Raw genomic sequence first — 22,395 nt, forward strand, 5'->3', positions numbered from 1 at the left:
TTATTTTTTTTACTAAAACGATCACTCCCTGAACATGATTCCCGACTCAGCGCACTCATTACAAAATAACACCTCACCTAAGGGAAGCATCAGGGAGTGTTTTTTTATTTAAAAATAATTGTGTCAGAGTAATGACGTTGGGTCTGGGAACTGCTACAGGCTCTCATGCCTCAACCAGATCGCCAGGCTCCCCTGCTTCTTCCGATATGTCAGGTTCCCGCGTGACAGGTTCTCGTGCATCAGCAGGGGTGACCGGTCCGCTCCTGATCCCTGGGTTCGTCCCCTTCGACGGCTTCCTGTGGCTGGAGCCGTGCGTCAGGGAGCGGGTACTGTCACGTATACTCCCTCTCCGGCCTCTAGTTCATCAGGCTGCTGATTATCCAGTAACCAGTAACCATCGTCTCCCACACCTGTGCCTGATGACACTCACATGGACTCTATCACCTCCTTGATTTTCATCCCTATATCTGTCACTCCCCTTGGTTCTTTCCTCAGGTGTTATTGACTCTGTTTTCATGTCAGTGCATTGTTTGTGTTTCATGTTTATTGTTTCTTTTATTTATTAAAGCAATCACTCGCTGAACTTGCTTCCCGACTCTCAGCGCACTCGTTACACAGCATTTGTCGGTTCGATTAGAGGCTCAAAATGGCCTGAAACAAATACTTTCTTCTGAAACTCGTCAGTCTATTCTTGTTCTGAGAAATGAAGGCTATTCCATGCAAGAAATTGCCAAGAAACTGAAGATCTCGTACAACGCTGTGTACTACTCCCTTCACAGAACAGAGTGAACTGGCTCTAACCAGAAGAGAGGACAAGTACATTAGAGTGTCTAGTTTGACAAGTACATTAGAGTGGCTAGTTTGAGAAACAGATGCCTCAAGTCCTCAACTGGCAGCATCATTAAATAGTACCCACAAAACACCAGTCTCAATGTCAACAGTGAAGAGGCGACTCCGGGATGCTGGCCTTCTAGCAGAGTTGCAAAGATAAAGCCATATCTCAGACTGGCCAATATATGATTAAGATTGGCAAAAGAACACAGACACTGGACAAAGGAACTCTGCCTAGAAGGCCAACATCCCAGAGTCGCCTCTTCACTGTTGATGTTGATACTGGTGTTTTGCGGGTACTATTTAATGAACCTGCCCTGCAAGTGTATACTTGCAGGGCAGTATACTCATGTATACTCATGATTGTCCACTTAATTTGAGGACTGATGGGATAGGGTGTCTGTTTTAAGTGTTTGGAATGCAGCCCTGATCGTGTCTGGTGTTGGTGGACAAAATCAACATGCGCACGTGAGCGGTCTGGTCAGCATGTTAGGTAATTCATGCGTATGAAATGGTTGGATGGAAACCTGGTTACGATTATCCAAATAACTATCCTTCCTCTGTTACTAAAATCAGACAATACTGTAATTGCCCCCCACCACAAAGTATCTTGCCCCAGAGGGAACAAACAAAGTCTCTGAACTGACCCAGAGGTCTCCTTTGCCTGTGTGGCCATGATGTTTTCAGAGTTTCCAGATGTGAAACAGGGGACTTAGTATGTGGCAGGGGGCTGCCCATCTGGGGCCCAGGGGATGAAGGCAGGGACATGGGGGACAAGGATGAGGGAACAGGGAATACAATCTGTAACTCCGGGGAATCATGCAGTGACACAGGGAGGGAGACTGGTGGAGTGGGCTGTCTGGAGCCTTGTCTGCAGCATCTGGGGAATGTCATTGCCAGAGAGGGGAATTGTGGGAATCCCTAGGGTTTGGGGAGAAGAAACCCCTCTGTATAGGTCTAAACTGTCCCAGTGTCTCCCCCTGGGAGAAAGCTGTACCCGGTAAAAAACCTCCCTTCCCCTCTCCAGGATTCTGCAGGGCCCCACCCAGTGGCTGTCCAACTTGGGGCATCTGCCTTTCTTTCTCAGAGGGCTGTAGACCCAGACCAGCTCCCCAGTCACAAAGTACCTTCCCCGGGTGTACACGTCATAGTTCCTCTTCTGCCTCACACCTGCAATCACCAGCTGCTCTCTGGTGAAGGTGTGGGCTGTCTCCAGGCGCTCCTGAATCTCCGGGAATACTCCGACCCCAGGGGAACACGAGGGCTATCCAGGGGCCTACCAAACGCCATCGCTGCAGGGGTGCGGATCTCTCTCCCCAGCATGAGAAGGGCAGGCATGTAGGAGGTGGAGTCTTGGACAGAGGAGCTGCATGCCATGAGGACCATAGGCAGGTGCTTGTCCCAGTCATGCTGGTGTTTGGTAGAGATGATGGCCAGCTACTGTCCAAGCGTTTTGTTGAAGCGCTCCACAAGGCCATCACTTTGAGGATAGAGAGAAGTAGTACAGGTGCATACCCAGCCTCTCCAACATGGTGGCGAACACACGGGACTCAAAGTTTCTGCCTTTGTCTCTGTGGGTGGACTCCGCAGCTCCAAATCTGCTGAACGTCCCTGCTGCCAGGGCGTCGTCGGTGGTCTTTGCCTCCTGTAGCATGCAATCAGCCAGCCGCAGTCTCTCAAACTTTGACCACAACTCTTTGGTCGCGAGTGAGAGCGCTGACACCTCTTCCCACAGTGGCCTCAGCTGCGCCTCTAAGCACTGTAGCACTGGCTGTAGGTCTGTGTCCCGTCCCTGCTTCTGCCCTCATTCATCCACGTCGACAGTCTGCTCACAGCAGACAGGCCCGCTCACCCGACACCCCCTCCTCCTCACACAGCTCTCTCTCACAGCCTTCTCTCGTCTCGCAGTGGCGGCAGCCATCTGAAGTACAGGGCCGACGGGACATGGCGTCGATGTTGGAGTGGCGTGCCGCTGCCCTTTGCACCACTGTGAAGTTGCACGACTGAAGCTCCTGCAACCAGCGTGCAACCTGCCCATCTGGCTCTCTGAAAGACATGAGCCAATGAAGAGCAGAGAGGTCAGTCCTTACAGTAAAGGGCAGGCCATCTAGGTAATACTTGAAGTGTTTGTTGGAAGCCACAACAGCAAGGAGCTCCCGCCAGGTGACACAGTAGCGGCGCTCATGTTTGTTGAATGTTTTGCTGAAGTACACCACCACTCTCTCCCCCTCTGGCCCCACCTGGGCCAGCACCCTACCCATGCCCACATTGTTAGCGTCTGTGTCCAGGATAAAGGGAAAGGTGAGGTCAAGGGGGGGGGGGGGGGAACGGGGGCCTCGATCAGTGCATGTTTGAGGGTGTTGAAGGCCTCCTCACACGCCACTGTCCAAGTGAAGGACTTGTCCTTCGGCAGCAGGCGGTTCAGTGGAGCAGCGATGCTTGAGAAGCCCCGTACAAACCTCCTGTAATACAAGGCCAGTTTCAGGAAGCTCTTCATCTGATGCTGGTTGTGGGGGTGGGCCAGTCTCGGACAGCCCCCACCTTGTCCATGGTGCTGATACCCTCCTTTCCCACTCGGTGGCCCAAGAAGGACACCTCTCTCCTCATGAATTGGCACTTCTCGGGGTGGAGCTTCAGGCCTGCGGCAGACACCCTCTCCAGCACACGCCGTAGCGCTCCCAGGGCTAACTGGAAGGAGCTGCTATGGGCCAGGATGACGTCGAGGTATACCAGACACTGCTGTCGGGGGATGCCATCCAGCACCCTGTCCATCAAACACTCAAAAGTAGCTTGTGCGTTGCACAGGCCAAAGCACAGGACCTTGAACTGACAGTGTTCTCTGTTAGTGGAGAACACAGTTTTGGCTCTGGGGAGAGGGGCACCTGCCAGTAGCCAATGCGGAGGTCTAGTGAGGAGGACCACCTAACCAGGTCCAGCGACTCATCGATACGTGGTATGGGGTATGAGTCCTTCCTGGTTACCTCATTCAGCCGCCTGTAGTCAGAACCCCATCTCGCTGCCCAGGGGCTGTCTGAGGGCTCGATGAAGTCTGCCCGCTGCATCTCTAACACAGCCTTGTCTGCCGCCTCCTGGCGTGCCAGCGGGATACGGCGGGGACGCATCTTGATGGGCCGAGCATCACCTGTGTCGATCTCATGCTGCACCAGATGAGTCTGACCCACCTCTTCCTCACTCAGCGCAAAGCTGTCTCTGAATTCAAACAGCAACTGCAACAACCGTTCCTGCTGCTCAGGGTGAAGACCAACACAGTTCTTCCCCCATATCTCCCTCATTGCAGACAGTGTCCTCTCTTCTCCCATCTGGGGTAGCTGGGCTGGGGGGGGGGCGTGGCCCGGGCTCACGGAGGGATGTGTCATGGTGGTAGCTGGGGGAATGTAACACACAGGCTTAGGTGACAAGAGGCTGGGGAAAAGTCAGGGGCAGCCATGAGTCTCTGCTGCTTTAACTGTTGGAGTAAAGGGGTTGTTGGGTTGTGTGAATGTGACATTAGGGGTGGCCATGGTGACAGCCAGCCCTCCCTGGAAGCTCAGTGTGACCCCTTTAGGTCTAACTGGCAGCCTGTGCTCCTAAGAAAGTCCAACCCCAGGATACAAGGGTCCTGCACAGCCGCCACCCACACAGTGACATGACAAAAGTCCCCAACACAGGTCCGGCCCACCACAACAACAGGCTCCATCCACTTGCCCCCTAAAGATGGTGGTAGTTGGGAAATAGAGCCAGTGTTCCGCACTGCTCCGTCTATGCGGACCCCGAGCCGTTTACCTGAGCTCTGGGGGACATGGGGCAATCCCGGCGCAGATGGCCTGGCTGGCCACACCCCCAGCAGACCCTGGGACCAGGGGGTGTGTTTCCTGCAGCCTGTAACGACTCAGCACAAATGAGTTCAGTCATTTCAGCCACCCATGCAGGCATTTCCGGCTCTGGGCTGCTCTGCCCCCCAGCCTGCGCAGTGGGTCAGTCTCCCTGAAGCCCCAGCTGAAGCCTCAGCCCACACCAGCTCCCTCTCCAAAGCCATCTCCAGGGCTATCTGCAATGACTCAGGATGAGCCAGCTGGGTCTGTATGCGCAGCTCCGTAGGAGAGAGCGCCTGTATGAACTAGTCACGTGCTAGCTCACTCTGCACAGATGGGGGCATGTGAGCATATGCCCGCCGAGAGAGGCTCTCAATGTTATTAGCTAGCACCCGTAGTGGCTCTCCAGGCTGTCACTCGGTTCAGAGTGCAGCAGCCCGGGGTGTACACACTGTCCAAAGCACCACCTCAATGCTCCCACTAAAGCCCCATAATGACGTCTGTCCCCGGGGCTAATCAATATCAAACACGACAAAGCATCATCTGTGAGGCACAAAGCCAACTGCAGTGCCCTTTCTTCATTCTACCACCTTGCAAAATGAGCTAACAGTTCAAACTGAGCATGAAAAGCTTCCCAATCCGCCTTACCGGAGTACTTCAGAGTCTTAGAAGATATGGACACAATCTGGAACTGGGCGCCGCCATGTTTGCTTACATCCTGAGCCCCAGATTCCGCGTCTACGTCACCCCTTCGGTCCGTTCATCAGAATCCGCGCAAAGCACAGTCGACGAAGCACTCATGCCCGCTTCAGCCTCCATCATTCTAGCGGTCTCCCTCAAGCATTCTTACTTCTGACACCAATGTAATGACCTGGCTAGATCATAAAGGAGCAATTGTTCCGACAGAGGCTTGAGGTTACGAATTCACGGTTTATCCACGCAGCCGACTGTTTGGCCGGAGCCCACGCCAAATAAATGAAAGATATCCATATAAAACAACAGTGACCTTCTCTTGTGAACACCAGACACAAGAAAGAGAACAATAGCTAAAAACCCGTCTGTATTCTCTTGGTATGAACTCACTCATGCAATACTATCTGTTTACCACTTGGTGGTGGAACAGCACAGCGGAATCAGACTAAGCTGTAACAAAGTTACAAGCGGACAGAGTTGATATATGCTTCCTTTATTTACATTTGAATGACTTGAATTTCAGGTAATATTACTTTACATTGTTACTTTACATTATAAATGAGTTATGAATAATGCATCAAATTAATCAGCTGTCAAGATCAAAACACTGCAGAAGATCTCTGATAAATCCAGTACAGTTTATTGAACATGTGGTTAAACTTTCAGCGTAGGCACTCAGACACAAATTCTGGATGAATGATGTAGTATCCAGCCTGGTAAGGTTTCACCACGTTGAAACAGCTGTATCCACCACTGTAACGTAAAAACAAACTATACATTTGATATACTATGTGTCGACTGTAGCTGCAATAGCATGCAGTGGTGGAAAAAGCACCCAAATGTCATACTTGAGTGAAAGTAAAGGTACTTTAATAGAAAATTACTCAAGTCACCTAGTAAAATACTACTTGAGTAAAAGTCTAAAAGTATTAGGATTTAAATATACTTAAGTATCAAAAGTAAAAGTATAAACAATGACAAATTCCTTATATTAAGCAAGCCAGATGGCACCATTTTCTTGTTTTTTTTATTTATGGATAGCCAGGGACTCAAGTTAAGCATGTGTGTTTAGTGATTTCTCTAGATCAGAGGCAGTAGGGATGACCAGGGATGTTATTTTGATAAGAGCATGAATTTAACAATTTTCCTGTCCTGCTAAGCTTTCAAAATGTAACAAATACTTTTGGGTGTCAGGGAAAATGTATGGAGTGAAAAGTACATTATTTTCTTTAGGAATGTAGTAAAGTAAAAGTAAAAGTTGTCAAAAATATAAATAGTAAAGTAAAGTACAGATACCAAAAAAAAGTACTTAAGTAGTACTTTCAAGTATTTTTTACTTTACACCACTGATGGCATGGAACTACATTCACTATATACCCCGACTGTAAATTTGGCTACAGTATTGTGTGTTGCACTTCACACTTGAAACTGTGGATAGTTCAATATCTTTATATAGTCTGTAGTGGGCTATTCAAAACAATGTGTTACTGAGAACATGTACTGAGATGTAAGAGCATGTACTGTACCATGAATCCAGTGTAGTATTAGAGCGAGACCTCCGGTAGTGGGCCTGTGGTAGGAGGTGCCTAACACCTGGTTGGCTGCCATTTTGAAGTCCATTCCGATGTTCAATGCCTGAGTTTCTCCTGTCAGAAACAAAAACAATTAGAATTTCCCAACAAACTAATGCATATAAATTGGATATGCCCTTTCAAATGAATTAAGTGTTTACAGTATGGTATTCAAATGGGTAACAGCTAAACAGATATTTTGTATCCATCAAAAATGGATTGAGACTATGGTTTTTCTATGGGGCTCATACGTTGAAATTCAATATTTGTCCATCTTTTTTTACATGTGTAAACATTTAAATGAGCTTGAACTTGCCTCAGGAGGTCAGGGTTCAAAGATCACTCTCACCTCAGTCCCTGTGATGAGTGTGGATGGTCACCCCGGTAACACTGGACATCAGTCAGGTAGCAAGCTGGCCTCTGTTGTAATGACTTGGAGGAATCCATGTTGCTGTAATCAACATCAAGTCGTATTAATCGCAATAATTATAATAATCTCCATTGGAATAAATCCCAGAAAAGAACAGAGAGATCACAATCTTGATTTCAATTTCAATCAGAGCAACATATTTCAGGTCTGTGGCAGTATACACTGCATCATTATAATAATGCATGCACTGGATGACTGAGTTGGATCAAAAAAACTAAAAGACATAAGGAGTGAAGACCTCATACTTTACCTTTGTATGTTTTTTAGGAGTGGTTGGAGTTGCATGTCTCTGATGGAGGGGTCAGTCATGTGTGGTTTGTGTAGCCAGCCTGCAAGTGGCAGCATGTGCTGTGTTGTTCTGGATGGGCTGAGGGGTGGCATGCGTGGCGGCTCTGTGTCCACAGCACTGAGAGAGCGTGCACGTTTGCCATCTTGTGGAAGAAGAGCCACATAAGATCATGCAAAACAAATGTACCACTATGTACACACGTGCAGGCACGCACGCACACACACACACACACACACACAACGAGGGGGAGATGAGATGATGATAAGTCAATGATTGGTTGAACAGTTGGAATGGAGCACAGAGTGTCATACCTGAGTTATGCTGAAAAGACAAGTGCCGGACAGGAGGGAAAAGGGGACGGCCGTTGTTTACAGGAGCAGTAGCAACCTGGAACACTGACCGGGAGGCCCTGTGGCTAGTCTGCAGTTTCCTGGGCAACAGGAAGTCCTGTATGGGAAAGAGAGGAAATAAGACACCCGTCCCTCGAATCTGAGCACTGAAGATAGATGGATGGTTGGCTCAGGTGACGCATTCTGGATAATTATGGGGATAGTAGTGTAAGAAGAGGATTTGGTAACACTTTACTTGAAGCCTGCGGGTATAATGCATAATAATGTAGTTATAGGGCATTGTAAGACTTGTCGAAAGCATGTATGCCCTCCTTTTCTCTGTCATAACGATACTGGCTAAATAACAGCCATTTTTGGGTCAGTTGAAGATGTCCTACTACATAGACAGACCTAACATAACATATTATAATAAGACATTCTAAAGGCTCATACATACCTATAACAAGTTATAATGCATTACAGAAAATTGTTACATTTGCTTTTTGTGTGTGCTCTGTGTGTCTCTACTGTCCCGGGCCAAAAACACATCCGGTACTATATCTAGTATACACACAATCATTAAGCATTATGTCATGGGTAGGAAAGGTAATGCTTCCTCGTGATTCTGTTTACATGCCACCTCACGAGGGGAGAGAGGGAAGCATTGAATAATAGATGACATGCAGCTTTCACCCTGTAGAGATGTATGTAGACAACGGCTCTCCAATTAGCGTAAGAGGATTTAGGCCTCATGAAGAGGGAAAGTGTATAGGGGACAAAGGAGGCAAGAGGAAAAAGTAGCAAACGCACAGGGGGATTTTTTGTCATCTGAAACATCATCCAATCAATTGTTAAACTACTGATACAATTCAGACATCGAGCATGTGCCATTCTCAGAGTGTTGACCAGGCAGATGTGTGTAGAATGTAGACAGCTGCTATTAAATATGGGTATCAGAGTATTTGAAGGAAACCTGTACAAGGACTTCATAACACAACATTCATAATATAAACCGAATGCATTCATAAGTAGAAGACATTACACAAAATATTGTGAAATATACCGGTATATGACCTTTCAATGCTTATGTCAACACTGCAAGTTGATATTTCTGTTATGTCAGAGTAATATCACTAATACTGCAATTAGCATCCACTTCAACTACACTACATTACTCTTAACCTGTCTATGTGGTTTGTCCTGACTGTTAACAGTATATTACTATATGTCCTGGTTCTTACCGGTCTGGGGTGGGGGTTATTTCTGCGGTGGGCTGAAGACGGTCTTGGTCGAGTTGGTTTCCCTTGTCCAGGTGAGCTGAACTCCTCTGTGTATGTGCTGATTTGGAGCTGGAGAGACATCTCCCCAGGAGCCCCAGGAGCCCCAGTCGCTATACAGTACCTCTCCTACAAAGAGCTATGTGAATCTCAACCTTTCCAACCCAAGCTGAATCCTCCCTCTCTCTGTCATCTGCTCACTCCTCCCTTACATTATTTCTTTCCGTTACCTTTATCCCTCTACCTCCCTCTCTAGTTCGCCCTCTTTTCATTTATCTTCAAGACATACTGTTGTAGTCTGTCTCTGTCATTGACAATCCTTTTAACTGCACTCAATTCTGAGATCATTTGCAACAGGACAATAGTTGGAAAGGATCAATACAAATGTAGGATCTTAATTTGAGCCAGTTTGCTGCAGCATGAAAATAATCCTGCAGCAACAGGAAATGTGAATTATTATGTGGATTATAATTCATGGACATTTTTGTAGGGGTTGAAAATCAAGTATGAAATCTCAGTGGAAATTACCATTTTTTAAACCGCAAATACACTACAAGTTTAAAATGTCCTGCGTTGCAGGAAAGTTATCCTACAACATGGTAGGAAAAGTACCCAATAGAAAATTACTTTGTGTTTAGTGAGTCCGTCAGATCAGAGGCAGAAGGCATGACCAGGGATGTTCTCTTGAGAAGTGCGTGAATTGGACGATGTGCCTGTCCTGCTAAGCATTCTAAAAGTAATGACTACTTTTGGGTGTCAGGGAAAATGTATGGAGTAAAAAGTACATTATTATTTTCAGGTTTGTAAGTGAAGTAAAAGTAAAAGCTGTCCAAAATCAAATAGTAAAGTAAAGACAGATACCCCCAAAAAACTACTTAAGTATTACTTGAAAGTAGTTTTACTTAAGTACTTCACACCACTGATGACATTAAGATCCTGCCTCTGTAGGCTAATGTGTTGGGTTAGCTATTCAGTTTTTAAAAAATCTAACACGCGGTCATGTGTTGAATCCTTTGAATCCTTTCAACTTTCTACTGCAAGCACATTGTAGAGTTGGTGCCTCAACCTCCCTTATACTGTATGTGGCAGTTGTGAGATGAGCAGCACCCAAGCCAGGAGGAACCAAAGCACTGCTCTCTCTCTCTTTCTCTCTCTCTGAAATCTGAGCAGCCTTCCTTCAACGGGTTCTAAGCTCTCACAGCTCACTGGCCTTGTCTGTCACCCAATGGTCTCTCACCCAATGGCCTGTCACTCAGTGGCCCCTGCTTAGATCTCAACCAAGGTTCACCTCTCTACAGTCACCGCTCTTCACATTCATCTATTATTCAGCCAGCGGCTGCAGGGTGTCTTTGTGTCCCACTGCACCCCCCTGACATGGTCTTTCCAGGTCATTTTCCCCAGAGTGACAGGATCGGGTTAGCCAATTACAATCCAGTCAAAGCAGACAGGTGCACAATGGTGCCAGAACCCGGAAGGCAGTCATGATGAATCTGTTGGACCCTTACAACCTAATTTCAGCTCAATGTACCCTAAAAGCATGAGGATCCACTCAGGTTATATCTAAAAATGTAGTGACCCAAGATTTTTCAGAGATATACGGCGACTTCAGAAATTATTCATACCCCTTTACTTATTGCACATTTTGCTGTATTCAAAATGGATAAATATACAGTACCAGTCAAACGTTTGGACACACCTATTCATTCAAGGATTTTTCTTAATTTTTACAATTTTATACATTGTAGAATAATAGAGAAGACATCAAAACTATGAAATAACAAAATACTTTATTTTATATTTGAGATTCTTCAAGGTTGCCATTGCCTTGATGACAGCTCTGCACATTCTTGGCATTCTCTCAACCAGCTTCACCTGGAATGCTTCTCCAACAGTCTTGAAGGAGTTCCCACATATGCTGAGCACTTGTTGGCTGCTTTTCCTTCACTCTGCAGTCTCCCATAGTACAAAAGTTTATGCTATTATATTCTGTGAGAGAAATAAATATTCCAAACATAGTCTGGGACAGTTGTGGGATGCGATAGACACCAAATGAATACAACCACTAGCATTAAAAAAAACTTTTTTACGCAATATGGCTGACACAACAGATCAGAATATTTAGCTTAAAATGTTGATAAACTATTAGGCTACATGAGGTGTGCGACAATGACTTGCAAAAGTTGCCAAAAAAAGGCATTGTTTCTTGTGCTGGGTATCATTCATGGGTAGCATGGGCAGCAGGTAACCTAGTGGTTAGAGCGTTGGACAAGCGATTGCAAGATCAAATCCCCGAGCTAACCAGGTGAAAATCTGTCGTTCTGCCGCTAAACAAGGCAGTTAACCCACTGTTCCTAGGCTGTCATTGAAAATAAGAATTTGCTCTTAACGGACTTGCCTAGTTTTAAAAAAGGTTAAAAAAAATACAAATTGGAGTCATTACAACTTGTTTTTCAACCACTCCACAAATTTCTTGTTAACAATTTATAGTTTTGGCAAGTCGGTTCGGACATCTACTTTGTGCATGACGCAAGTAATTTTTCCAACAATTATTTACAGACAGATGATTTCACTTATAATTCACTGTATCACAATTCCAGTTGGTCAGAAATGTACATACACTAAGTTGACTGTGCCTTTAAACAGCTTGGAAAATTCCAGAAAATTATGTCATGGCTTTAGAAGCTTCTGATAGGCTAATTGGCATAATTTGAGTCTATTGGAGGTGTACCTGTGGATGTATTTCAAGGCCTACCTTCAAACTCAGTGCCTCTTTGCTTGACATCATGGGAAAATCAAAAGAAATCAGCCAAGACCTCAGAAAAACAATTGTATACCTCCGCAAGTCTGGTTCGTCCTTGGGAGGAATTTCCAAACGCCTGAAGGTACCACGTTCATCTGTACAAACAATAGTATGCAAGTATAAACACCATGGGACCACGGAGCCGTCATACTGCTCAGGAAGGAGACGCGTTCTGTCTCCTAGAAATTAACGTACTTTGATGCTGTGTGTTTCGGGTCGTTGTCATGCTGGAAGATCCAGCCACGACCCATCTTCAATGCTCTTACTGAGGGAAGGAGGTTGTTGGCCAAGATCTCGCAATACATGGCCCCATCCATCCTCCCCTCAATACGGTTGTCCTGTCCCCTTTGCAGAAAAGCATCCCCAAAGAATTATGTTTTAAGGGCTTCTTAAAGAAAAACTAAGGTGATCAAATATTTGTCATGCAATAAAATGCAAATGAATTACTTAAATCATACAATGTGATGGATTTTTGTTATAGATTCTGTCTCTCACAGTTGAAGTGTACCTATGATAAAAATTACAGACCTCTACATGCTTTGTAAGTAGGAAAACCTGTAAAATCGGCAGTGTAAAAAAATACTATATATTATTGATTTTAACGGATCGGTTTCAACCTTTACCATTCCTGGTGGTGAAAATATTAAATCATCTTTGTCACGTTTTAGTTTGGAAATCGGTTTTCATAATATTTGTCGATACATTTCTCTCATCTTCAAATTTGTTTTGTGTTATTATCCAGATTGAAGGTTATCACCCACCAGATTGTGTAGTGCTAAAATTTTGTCTAACGTGCCGATATTGAATACTACGTTTTTATCTTGAGGTGCTCTACATAACTACGTTCAGCCCACCATTACCAGCACACAATTTTAGAGAAATAAGGTTTTTGTGCCTATGGAAAATATCAGGGATTTGTTTTTCTTCATGAAATATGGGACCGACACTTTACATGTTGCATTTATATTTTTTCTCAGTGTACTTTGCATTCCTCATTTACTCAAGTGTTTCCTTTATTTTGTCAGTTACCTGTACATTTTTGCAAAATAGATTTTAATATTATTCCAAAATTTCTGGCTCAGTTGACAGGCCCATTTATATATATTTCAGTAGTACTATTATTGGCCTTTTAAAACACTGCGAATGACCTAGGTCCTAGAGTAGACACACGTTAGCATATCAAAACAAAAAGATTGTGTGTGTGTGTGTGTGTGTCTGTTCCTATGTTTGTGTTGCTTCACAGTCCCCGCTGTTCCATAAGTTTTTTTTTTTTATCTGTTTAAAAAAAATCTAATTTCACTGCTTGCATCAGTTACTTGATGTGGAATAGAGTTCCATGGAGTCATTGCTCTATGTAGTACTGTGCGACTCCCATAGTCTGTTCTGGATTTGAGGACTGTGAAAAGACCTCTTGTGGCTTGTCTTGTGGGGTATGCATGGGTGTTCGAGCTGTGTGCCAGTAGTTTAGAAAGAGCTCGGTGCATTCAACATGTCAATACCTCTCATAAATACAAGTGGTGAAGTCAATCTCTGTTCCACATTGAGTCAGGAGAGATTGACATGCTCTCTATTAGCTCTCTATTAGCTCTCTGTGTACATCCAAGGGCCAGCCGTGCTGCCCTGTTCTGAGCCAATTGCAATTTACCTAAGTCCTTTTTTGTGGCACCTGACCACACGACTGAATAGCAGTCAAGGTGCGACAAAATTAGGGTCTGTAGGACCTGCCTTGTTAATAGTGCTGTTAAGAAGGCAGAGTGGCGCTTTATTATGGACATAATTCTCCTCCTCTTAGCTACTATTGTATCAATATGTTTTGACCATGACAGTTTATAATCCAGGGTTACTCCAAGCAGTTTAGCCATCTCAACTTTCTCAATTTCCACATTATTTATTACAAGATTTAGTTAAGGTTTAGGGTTTAGTGAATGTTTTGTCCCAAATACAATGCTTTTAGTTTTAGAAATAATTAGGGCTAAATTATTCCTTGCCACCCACTCTGAAACTAACTGCAACTCTTTAAGTGTTGCAGTCATTTCAGTCGCTGTAGTAGCTGACGTGTATATTGTTGAGTCATCTGCATAGATAGACACTCTGGCTTTACTCAAAGTCAGTGGCATGTCATTAGTACAAATTGAAAAAAGCAAGAGGCCTAAACAGCTACCCTGGGGAATTCCTGATTCTACCTGGATTATGTTTGAGAGGCTTCCATTAAAGAACACGCTCTGTGTTTTGTTAGACAAGTAACTATTTGTCCACATTATAGCAGGGGGGTGTAAAGCCAAAACACATATGTTTTTCCAGCATCAGATTATGATCGATAATGTCAAAAGCTGCACTTAAGTTACATCCCCAACAATCATTTTATCATAAATTTCTCTCTGGCCAATCATCAATAATTTGTGTAAGTGCTGTGCTTGTTGAGTGTCCTTCCCTATAAGCGTGCTGAAAGTCTGTTGTCAATTTGTTTACTGTGAAATAGCATTGTATCTGGTCAAACACCATTTTTTCCCCAGAAGTTTACTAAGGGTTGGTAACAGGCTGATTGGTCAGCTATTTGAGCCAGTAAAGGGGGCTTTACTATTCTTGGGTAGCGGAATGACTTTCGCTTCCCTCCAGGCCTCAGGAAACACACTTTCTAGTAGGCTTAAATTGAAGATGTGGAAATATTGTCTGCTATTATTATCTATCACTCCAATGTTAATGCGAAATTGTAATTATTTCACCTCCATAGCCTACTTATTGCCATACCTCCCTACTCTTCTACATTTGCACACACTGTACATAGATTTTTCCACTGTGTTATTTACTGTACATTTGTTTATGTGTAAATCTGTGTTTTTATCACACTGCTTTGCTTTATCTTGGCCAGGTCACAGTTGAAAATGAGAACTTGTTCTCAACTGGCCTACCTGGTTAAATAAAGGTGAAATAAAAAAAATTAAAAAATTGCTACCACTGTATCATCAAATGTATTACCTAAGTGAGTTTCAGAGATAGTCAGAATTATGAATGTCATCTGTTACAAGCAAGTTATTGACTTCATGGACCTTGTTTCTCGGGCTGCAAATGTTAATATGGGCTATTTTTAGCACTTTTCTGGGTTGCTTGATTGTTTTTCATGGGAAGCGTATCAGAAGTAGACTTACTCATGTTATTTATATTGGAGCTGATAGTGCAGGGTTGCACAAAGTGGTCTTCCTTCTAGGGAACACCACCTCAGTGCTAACAGTGTAACTCTGGTTCATAGGCTCATGATTACTGCATACAATAGTGTTTGCCAGAGTTACACTGTTAGCAGTCAGGAAGTGTGCCCTAGTAGGAATATCACTTTGTGCAGCTCACCCTGCACTATCAGCAGAAGTATTCAGTGCAATTAGGGGAACATAAATTAAGTTACTTACATTATGTTTGCCAATGCCCCTAGGATCATGTACATTTGATGCAGCATCATGACGACTCATTGTTACAATGGTAGGGATTAACTTCGTTGGTCTTTGATCATTGAACAGTCATTGTTTCAACTCAGCCTTGAAATACGTGGACAGAGTCCAAGAGCCAAGATGATTTGGATTGACCCTGTCATTCCTGTAGAGTATCTTCTGTTTCCAGGAGGTGTCAACGTCATCTATAAAAGTGTGTAGCTGGGTGAGAGAGAAACATTTTATTTAATCAATTTTGACTGTAACACAACAAAATGTGGAATAAATCAAGGGGTATGAATACTGTCTGAATGCACTGTGCTGTACATAGAGAGATAGTTACACACCCGGGTTAATTTGACCTCTTGTGTGGATAATTTGTCCTTGCATGCACAATCGTTCTCACAAACTCCCGATCTCTTGCACTCTAGCACCCATCTCATGCTGGAGCCTACAAGTCTGAAGTCATAACCTATGATATCTTGATCATCATCTCACCTAGGCGTTATTACCCTTAATTAGTTGCCAGCTGCCCAATTACAATGGTACAGGGCTCAGCTCAATAGTAGGTCCTTAGCCCAAGGTTTCACATTAAACAATCACCAAAACACACCTATCTGACTTTTCCAAAGAACACTGACACATTTCCCAAAAACTAGCCAGAGGCAGGAATGACAGTCAATAATTAAGTCAGTATCTTTCCACCTCTCCCTCACTCTCCCTCTCTCTGTATATATTTGCATCTGACAAACAAAGCACAAACCACAATGATGGTTTCTAATATCTTATCTGCATACTTTGCTATGTTTTGACAAACAGGGCAGACTGAACAGAGAGAGGCGGGTCGGTAAGTTGGTACTCAGCCCAGTAGTTTGGTTCCATGGAAGTCAAGCAAAAACAAAGAATCACTTGAAGTGTGCATGAACAGTGCACAAACTATTTAGACCCAAACTTACACAACCGCCAACGTGTCCAGTGAGAGGAGAGGAAAGAGAATTTTAATGGTGACATCATTTCTACTAGTGGACTCCGAAGACTCCAAACGTGTGCAGTGAGAGGAAAGGAAGGGACTTCTAACATTAATCTACAAGTACTGTAAGATCTGAAAACACAGCAAAGATCAACATAACTTTTTTCTGATGTCCCGCGGAGGGTGTACAGCAGAATCCAGCAGCGTGCGATACTGACAGAATGACAGGTGAGTGAGTGAAACTCTTTCACACAGAACTATTTAAAAACAGTAGCCACAGGGAATCAGGGGCTAGAGTGCAGACCTGACCTGACAAGCCCATACCTGCTTTTGCATCAATGGAAGCTGGGTGCATTTTTATCCAATTATGGATCAGTTAGGGAATTTTGACTGATTGTGAAATGTTCAATGTGCTTCCCGGCAAGAGCTGTGTCAGTCAAATCAAAGTTTATTTGTCACGTGCGCCAAATACAACAGGTGTAGAACTTACAGTGAAATGTGTACTTACAGGCTCTAACCAATAGGTCAAAAAAGGTATTAGGTGAACAATAGGTAGGTAAAGAAATAAAACAACAGTAAAAATACAGGCTATATACAGTAGCGAGGCTATAAAAGTAGCGAGGCTACAAACAGACACCGGTTAGTCAGGCTGATTGAGGTAGTATGTACATGTAGATATGGTTAAAGTGCATATATCATGAACAGAGAGTAGCAGTAGCGTAAAAGAAGTGTTGGCTGGTGGCGGGTGACGGGAGACAATGCAGATAGCCCAATGCAGATAGTGTGGGAGCACTGGTTGGTCGGCCCAATTGAGGGAGTATGTACATGAATGTATAGTTAAAGTGACTATGCATGTATGATAAACAGAGAGTAGCAGCAACGTAAAAAAGAGGGGTTGGAGGAGCACATAATGCAAATAGTCCGGGTAGCCATTTGATTACCTGTTCAGGAGTCTTATGGCTTGGGGGAAAAGTTCAACCCTATGCAACCTGGCCTCAGGACGATTTGTACGTTTTGGAACGTAAATGTGAGTCCCTTCAATTCGTATGATGTATTATGTTACCAGACGGAGGTACACAAATTTACACTCCAAAGTTGACTTCTGTTTAAAACTTGTCAGGTTCGGTGTCCCGTCCACGGGACGGTTGAGCTAACGTAGGCTAATGCGATCAGCATGAGGTGGTAAGTAAACAAGAACATTTCCCAGGACATAGACATATCTCATATTCGCAGAAAGCTTAAATTATTGTTAATCTAACTGCACTTTCCAATTTACAGTAGCAGTGAAATGACACCATGCTATTGTTTGAGGAGAGTGGACAGTTTTGAGCTTGAAAAGTTATTAAAAATGAATTCGTTAGGCACATTAGGGCAGTCTTGACACAACATTTTGAACACAAATGCAATGGTTAATTGGATCAGTCTAAGATTTTGCACATTCGTTGCTGCTATCTAGTTGCAACTGGCCTGGAATAATACATTATGGCCTATCTCTTGCATGTCATTTTAGGCGAAAATTGGAAAAACGGGGTTAATCCTTAATGTGGCCAGGTTGGCCTATGGCAAGGGTCCCAACCTACAGTACATCCAGCCACAGGACAATTTTTTTCTGGTGCGTATGGTCGGTGCCGGAACATAATAAATCATATGTGCACTGAAATTGATCGCAAAAAGTCCAAACAGTCAAAAACATTGAAACATAATTTCAAACCTTGATTAAATTACATCTCTTTTTAGGAGTGGGAATACTGGGATCACTTTAAGCTGATTTCCTGGAGAAGTATTTATTTTTGCTCACATTTTTTTTGTTAACCTTTATTTAACTAGGCAAGTCAGTTAAGAACAAATTCTTATTTACAATGACAGCCTAGGAACAATGGGTTAACTGCCTTGTTCAGGGGCAGAAATACAGATTTTTACCTTGTCAGCTCGGAATTCGATCTAGCAAACTTTCGGTTACTGACCAAACACTCTAACCACTAGGCTACCTACCTCCCCGACTTGGGGGACCATATCAAATCTCCCACGGTCCGCCTGTTGAAAACCCCTGCCCTATGAGCTGGTACTACAATGAATTCACCCTTGTGAAATTTAGGGACAGTTTCCATGACACAGATTAAAGGGGAGTGTCACGCCCTGATCTGTTTCACGTCTTGTGCTCGTCTCCAACCCCCACCAGGTGTCTCCCATTTGTCCCCTGTGTATTTATACCGGTGTTTTCTGTTTGTCTGTTGCCAGTTCGTCTTGTCCCATCAAGTCCTACCAGAGTGTTCCCGTGTTTCCTCTGCTCTAGTCTTTGCTTTTTCTAGTCTTCCCAGTTCTGTAGCAGTTTGGGTCTAGAGTGTCACCCCCTTTGAAGATGGGGATGACCGCGGCAGCTTTCCAATATTTGGGAATCTCAGATGATACGAAAGAGAGGTTGAACAGGCTAGTAATAGGGGTTGCAACAATTTCGGCATAGAATTTTAGAAAGAGAGGGTCCAGATTGTCTAGCCCGGCTGATTTGTAGGGGTCCAGATTTTGCAGCTCTTTCAGAACATCGGCTATCTGGATTTGGGTAAAGGAGAATTGGCGGGGGCTTTGGCAGGTTGCTGTGGAGGGTGCCGGGCAGTTGACCGGGGTAGGGGTATGACTGGCATCATGACTGGTTGCATCACTGCCTGGTATGGCAACTGCTCGGCCTCCGACCGCAAGGCACTACAGTACCGGTGCGCCAAGTCTAGGTTCAAAATGGCTTCTTAACAGCTTCAAATGGCTACCCAGAACATTTGCATTGCCCTCTTACCCCCTCTTTTGCTGCTGCTACTCTCTGTTTATTATCTATGCATAGTCACTTTAACAACTCTACCTACCTATAACTCTATGCACATATTACCTCGACTAACCGGTGCCTCCGCACATTTACTCTGTACCGGTACTCCTGTATATAGCCTCTACTGTTATTTTACTGCTGCTCATTAATTATTTGCAACTTTTTCACTTATCTATTTTTAACTTAACACTTATTTTTCTTAAAACTGCATTGTTGTTTAAGGGCTTGTAAGTAAGCATTTCACTGTCAGCTCTACTACACCTGTTGTATTCGACACGTGATAAATACAATTTGATTTGAAAAGATGTAATGAGTCATGTTACACTACTTTGAATTACAGGAAATTCTCTTCAAAACAAAGAATTTCTACATATTTCTACAATAATTAAAGTAGGCCCAAATACAGGCTCCGGTCAGCATTCTTGCCTCCAACCTTGACCATGCAACAGCATTCTTGCGCCCACCCTCGACTTCACACACATCTTTATCTTATTTGGTCTTTCACGCTATCTAGTGTAAGTCAGTGGAACAATTCATATTCCATACAATGGGCTAAATATAGAGTAATTAGTGTGTTTGTGTACTGGAAGAACACTACTGTTATTTTCCATACTTCTTTTATTCCACTTCTTCCCAGTTTTGCCGGTGCAACTAGGCCTACTTATTTGAAGTCTGATATTGTAACGGATTTCCTCCTCTTGTCTGAGGAGGAATAAGAATTGGACCAAAGCGCAGCGTGGTTAGTGTTCATCTTATTTAATAATAATCAAAACTGAACAACAACACAAAAAAACAACCGAAACAGTTCTGTCTGGTGCAGACACACAAAGACTGAAAATAACCACCCACAAAACACAAAGGAAAACAGGCTACCTAAATATGGGTCTCAATCAGGGACAACGATAGACAGCTGCCTCTGATTGAGAACTATATCAGGCCAAACACAGAAAAAGAAAATCTAGAAAAAATAACATAGACTGCCCACCCCAACTCACGCCCTGACCATACTAAAACAAATAATAAAATAACAGAACTATGGTCAGAACGTGACAGATATGGTTATAGTTCTCTTTGAAAAAACATTTAATTGACGGCATGCATTTTTGTAGGCATTTCATATCAGCTGTGTCCTGGACATTGTCATAAAACATTTGAAAATAACATATTGAAATGCCCCTTGCCTCAAGTATCTTGTTTAGTCCTTTTAGTACTTCAAACCAATTTGTCAAGTTTTAAATGTTCATTCAACGTTCAAAGCATCCTGAATACACCGGACTTGTGATTGTATTTTCATTCCATTCTGGTCAACATCGTATATGTTCGCTTTGCTATTTTCTAATACTGAACATAGCATAGCCCTTCTTAACATTTAACAAGTTGACCCCTGGTTATGATAGTGATAATAATGTGTCTGTGTCTCTCCCCAGCTCCGTGGCTTGAAACTTCCCACTGGCTTGACTCCACCCTTCCACCAGTGACCCTTCCCCTTAGCAACCACACGGTGAAGACATTGACTAGCAACCAGTCCTGTAGCGGTGAGGATGAGGTCTTTAAATACAGAGCCTACACCGTCACCTATCTACTTGTGTTCCCTATAGCATTGCTTTTCAACAGCGGAGCACTGTTCGTGTTCCTGCGACTGAAGTCCAAACGCTCTCCCTCTTCCATTCTCATGACCAACCTTGCCCTATCAGACGCATGCTTCTCCCTTACCCTGCCGTTTCGATTGGCCTACTACTTCAGGGGCGCTCACTGGGACCTCCCTGATTGGCTGTGCCGACTCTGTGTGTTCTGCTTCTACCTCAACCTCTACACCAGGTACGCATGTGCACACACACTGCAAAACAGCTGTTCACTAAAAAACACACATACACACACACAGTTATTATAATGTAAGGTGACCCTGCTTGCCCAGAAAGGCACCTAACTAATAAGCTATATTATTATTCCCTTTCCCTATAGCATTCTCTTCCTGACTGGACTGAGCGTGCTCCGTTGGCTGGCCGTGCTGAAGCCTCTTCATCATCGAGCCTTGGCCACGCCCCACCGAGCTTCATTGGCCTGTTTGGGCATCTGGTTGTTTGTGGGTGGAACTTCGGTACCCTTCCTATTTTCGGGGACCAGGGTGAGGGCGGGACTAACACGCTGCTTCGAGCCCCGTAACTCCGCCTCCTGGAAGAGGATCTTCATTCTCAACTACGTGGGCGTGACATTCGGCTTCCTGATCCCATTCGTCACCATCCTTGGTTGCTACGGCAGCATCATCCGCCGACTGACAGCTACAGCCATAAGCCAGAAGCTACAGACAGGAAGCCTGAAGAGTAGCCATGGGAGACGTCATCGCCAGTCTCTGTGTCTAGTCGCCATGGTGATCTGCACATTTCTACTGTGCTTCCTGCCCTATCACGTGGCTCGCTCGATGCACCTGCACGCGGTGGTGGGCGGGTGGGGCTGCGTTGTTACTGCAACACAGCAGCGGGTGTTGGTGGTGACGCTATGTCTGGCGGCGGCCAACAGCGTGCTGAACCCTCTGTTGTATTACTGTGCCGGGGAGTCCTTCAGAACGACCATACGCAATGCCTCGTCACGACGACGGTCCCTCTCCTCCCTCACTCAGGGCAGCTTGCTGTACTCTCACAGGAAGAGGAGTATTCCAACAAAACCCACAATGCTAGACACACCCCTCGCTCAACCCCTATCCCTTCCTGAGTCCATACCAGACACACTCAGCCCTGTGACCAACAGTCCATAAAGGATTCAAAACCTCTCCAGAATCAGAGACACTTTTCTGCATGTGTAAAATGGAGCCCTGAGGCCTGAACCAGAAACACACACACACACACCGAGGCCTGAACCCTAACATCCTCTGGGAACATAAGACACTAAATCAAATCAAATCAAAACAAATTTATTTATATAGCCCTTCGTACATCAGCTGATATCTCAAAGTGCTGTACAGAAACCCAGCCTAAAACCCCAAACAGCAAGCAATGCAGGTGTAGAAGCACGGTGGCTAGGAAAAACTCCCTAGAAAGGCCAAAACCTAGGAAGAAACCTAGAGAGGAACCAGGCTATGTGGGGTGGCCAGTCCTCTTCTGGCTGTGCCGGGTGGAGATTATAACAGAACATGGTTACTACTGTACAAGCTCCACTCTGTTGATC

At 44.4% G+C, this 22,395-nt stretch overlaps 2 protein-coding genes across 2 annotated transcripts; one reads left to right on the top strand and one right to left on the bottom strand.

Moving 5' to 3' along the window:
* Positions 1-5,813: 5,813 nt before the first annotated feature.
* Positions 5,814-9,528, bottom strand: LOC115143674 (uncharacterized). Its single transcript, XM_029684149.2, has 6 exons — positions 9,197-9,528; positions 7,938-8,073; positions 7,588-7,768; positions 7,257-7,358; positions 6,863-6,982; positions 5,814-6,089 (listed from the first exon to the last, which is right to left on the bottom strand). The coding sequence occupies exons 1-6, from the start codon at positions 9,314-9,316 to the stop codon at positions 5,999-6,001; spliced, it is 750 nt and encodes a 249-aa protein (XP_029540009.1). The 5' UTR covers positions 9,317-9,528; the 3' UTR covers positions 5,814-5,998.
* A 7,114-nt stretch (positions 9,529-16,642) lies between these two features.
* Positions 16,643-22,154, top strand: LOC115143806 (cysteinyl leukotriene receptor 2-like). Its single transcript, XM_029684274.2, has 3 exons — positions 16,643-16,649; positions 20,661-21,051; positions 21,196-22,154. Exons 1-3 carry the CDS (start codon positions 16,643-16,645, stop codon positions 21,983-21,985), a joined length of 1,188 nt encoding a protein of 395 aa, XP_029540134.1. The 3' UTR covers positions 21,986-22,154.
* Positions 22,155-22,395: the final 241 nt, after the last annotated feature.

Source organism: Oncorhynchus nerka, linkage group LG15 (genome assembly GCF_034236695.1).
Source record: "Oncorhynchus nerka isolate Pitt River linkage group LG15, Oner_Uvic_2.0, whole genome shotgun sequence".
In the NCBI taxonomy this organism is placed as follows: Eukaryota; Metazoa; Chordata; class Actinopteri; order Salmoniformes; family Salmonidae; genus Oncorhynchus; species Oncorhynchus nerka.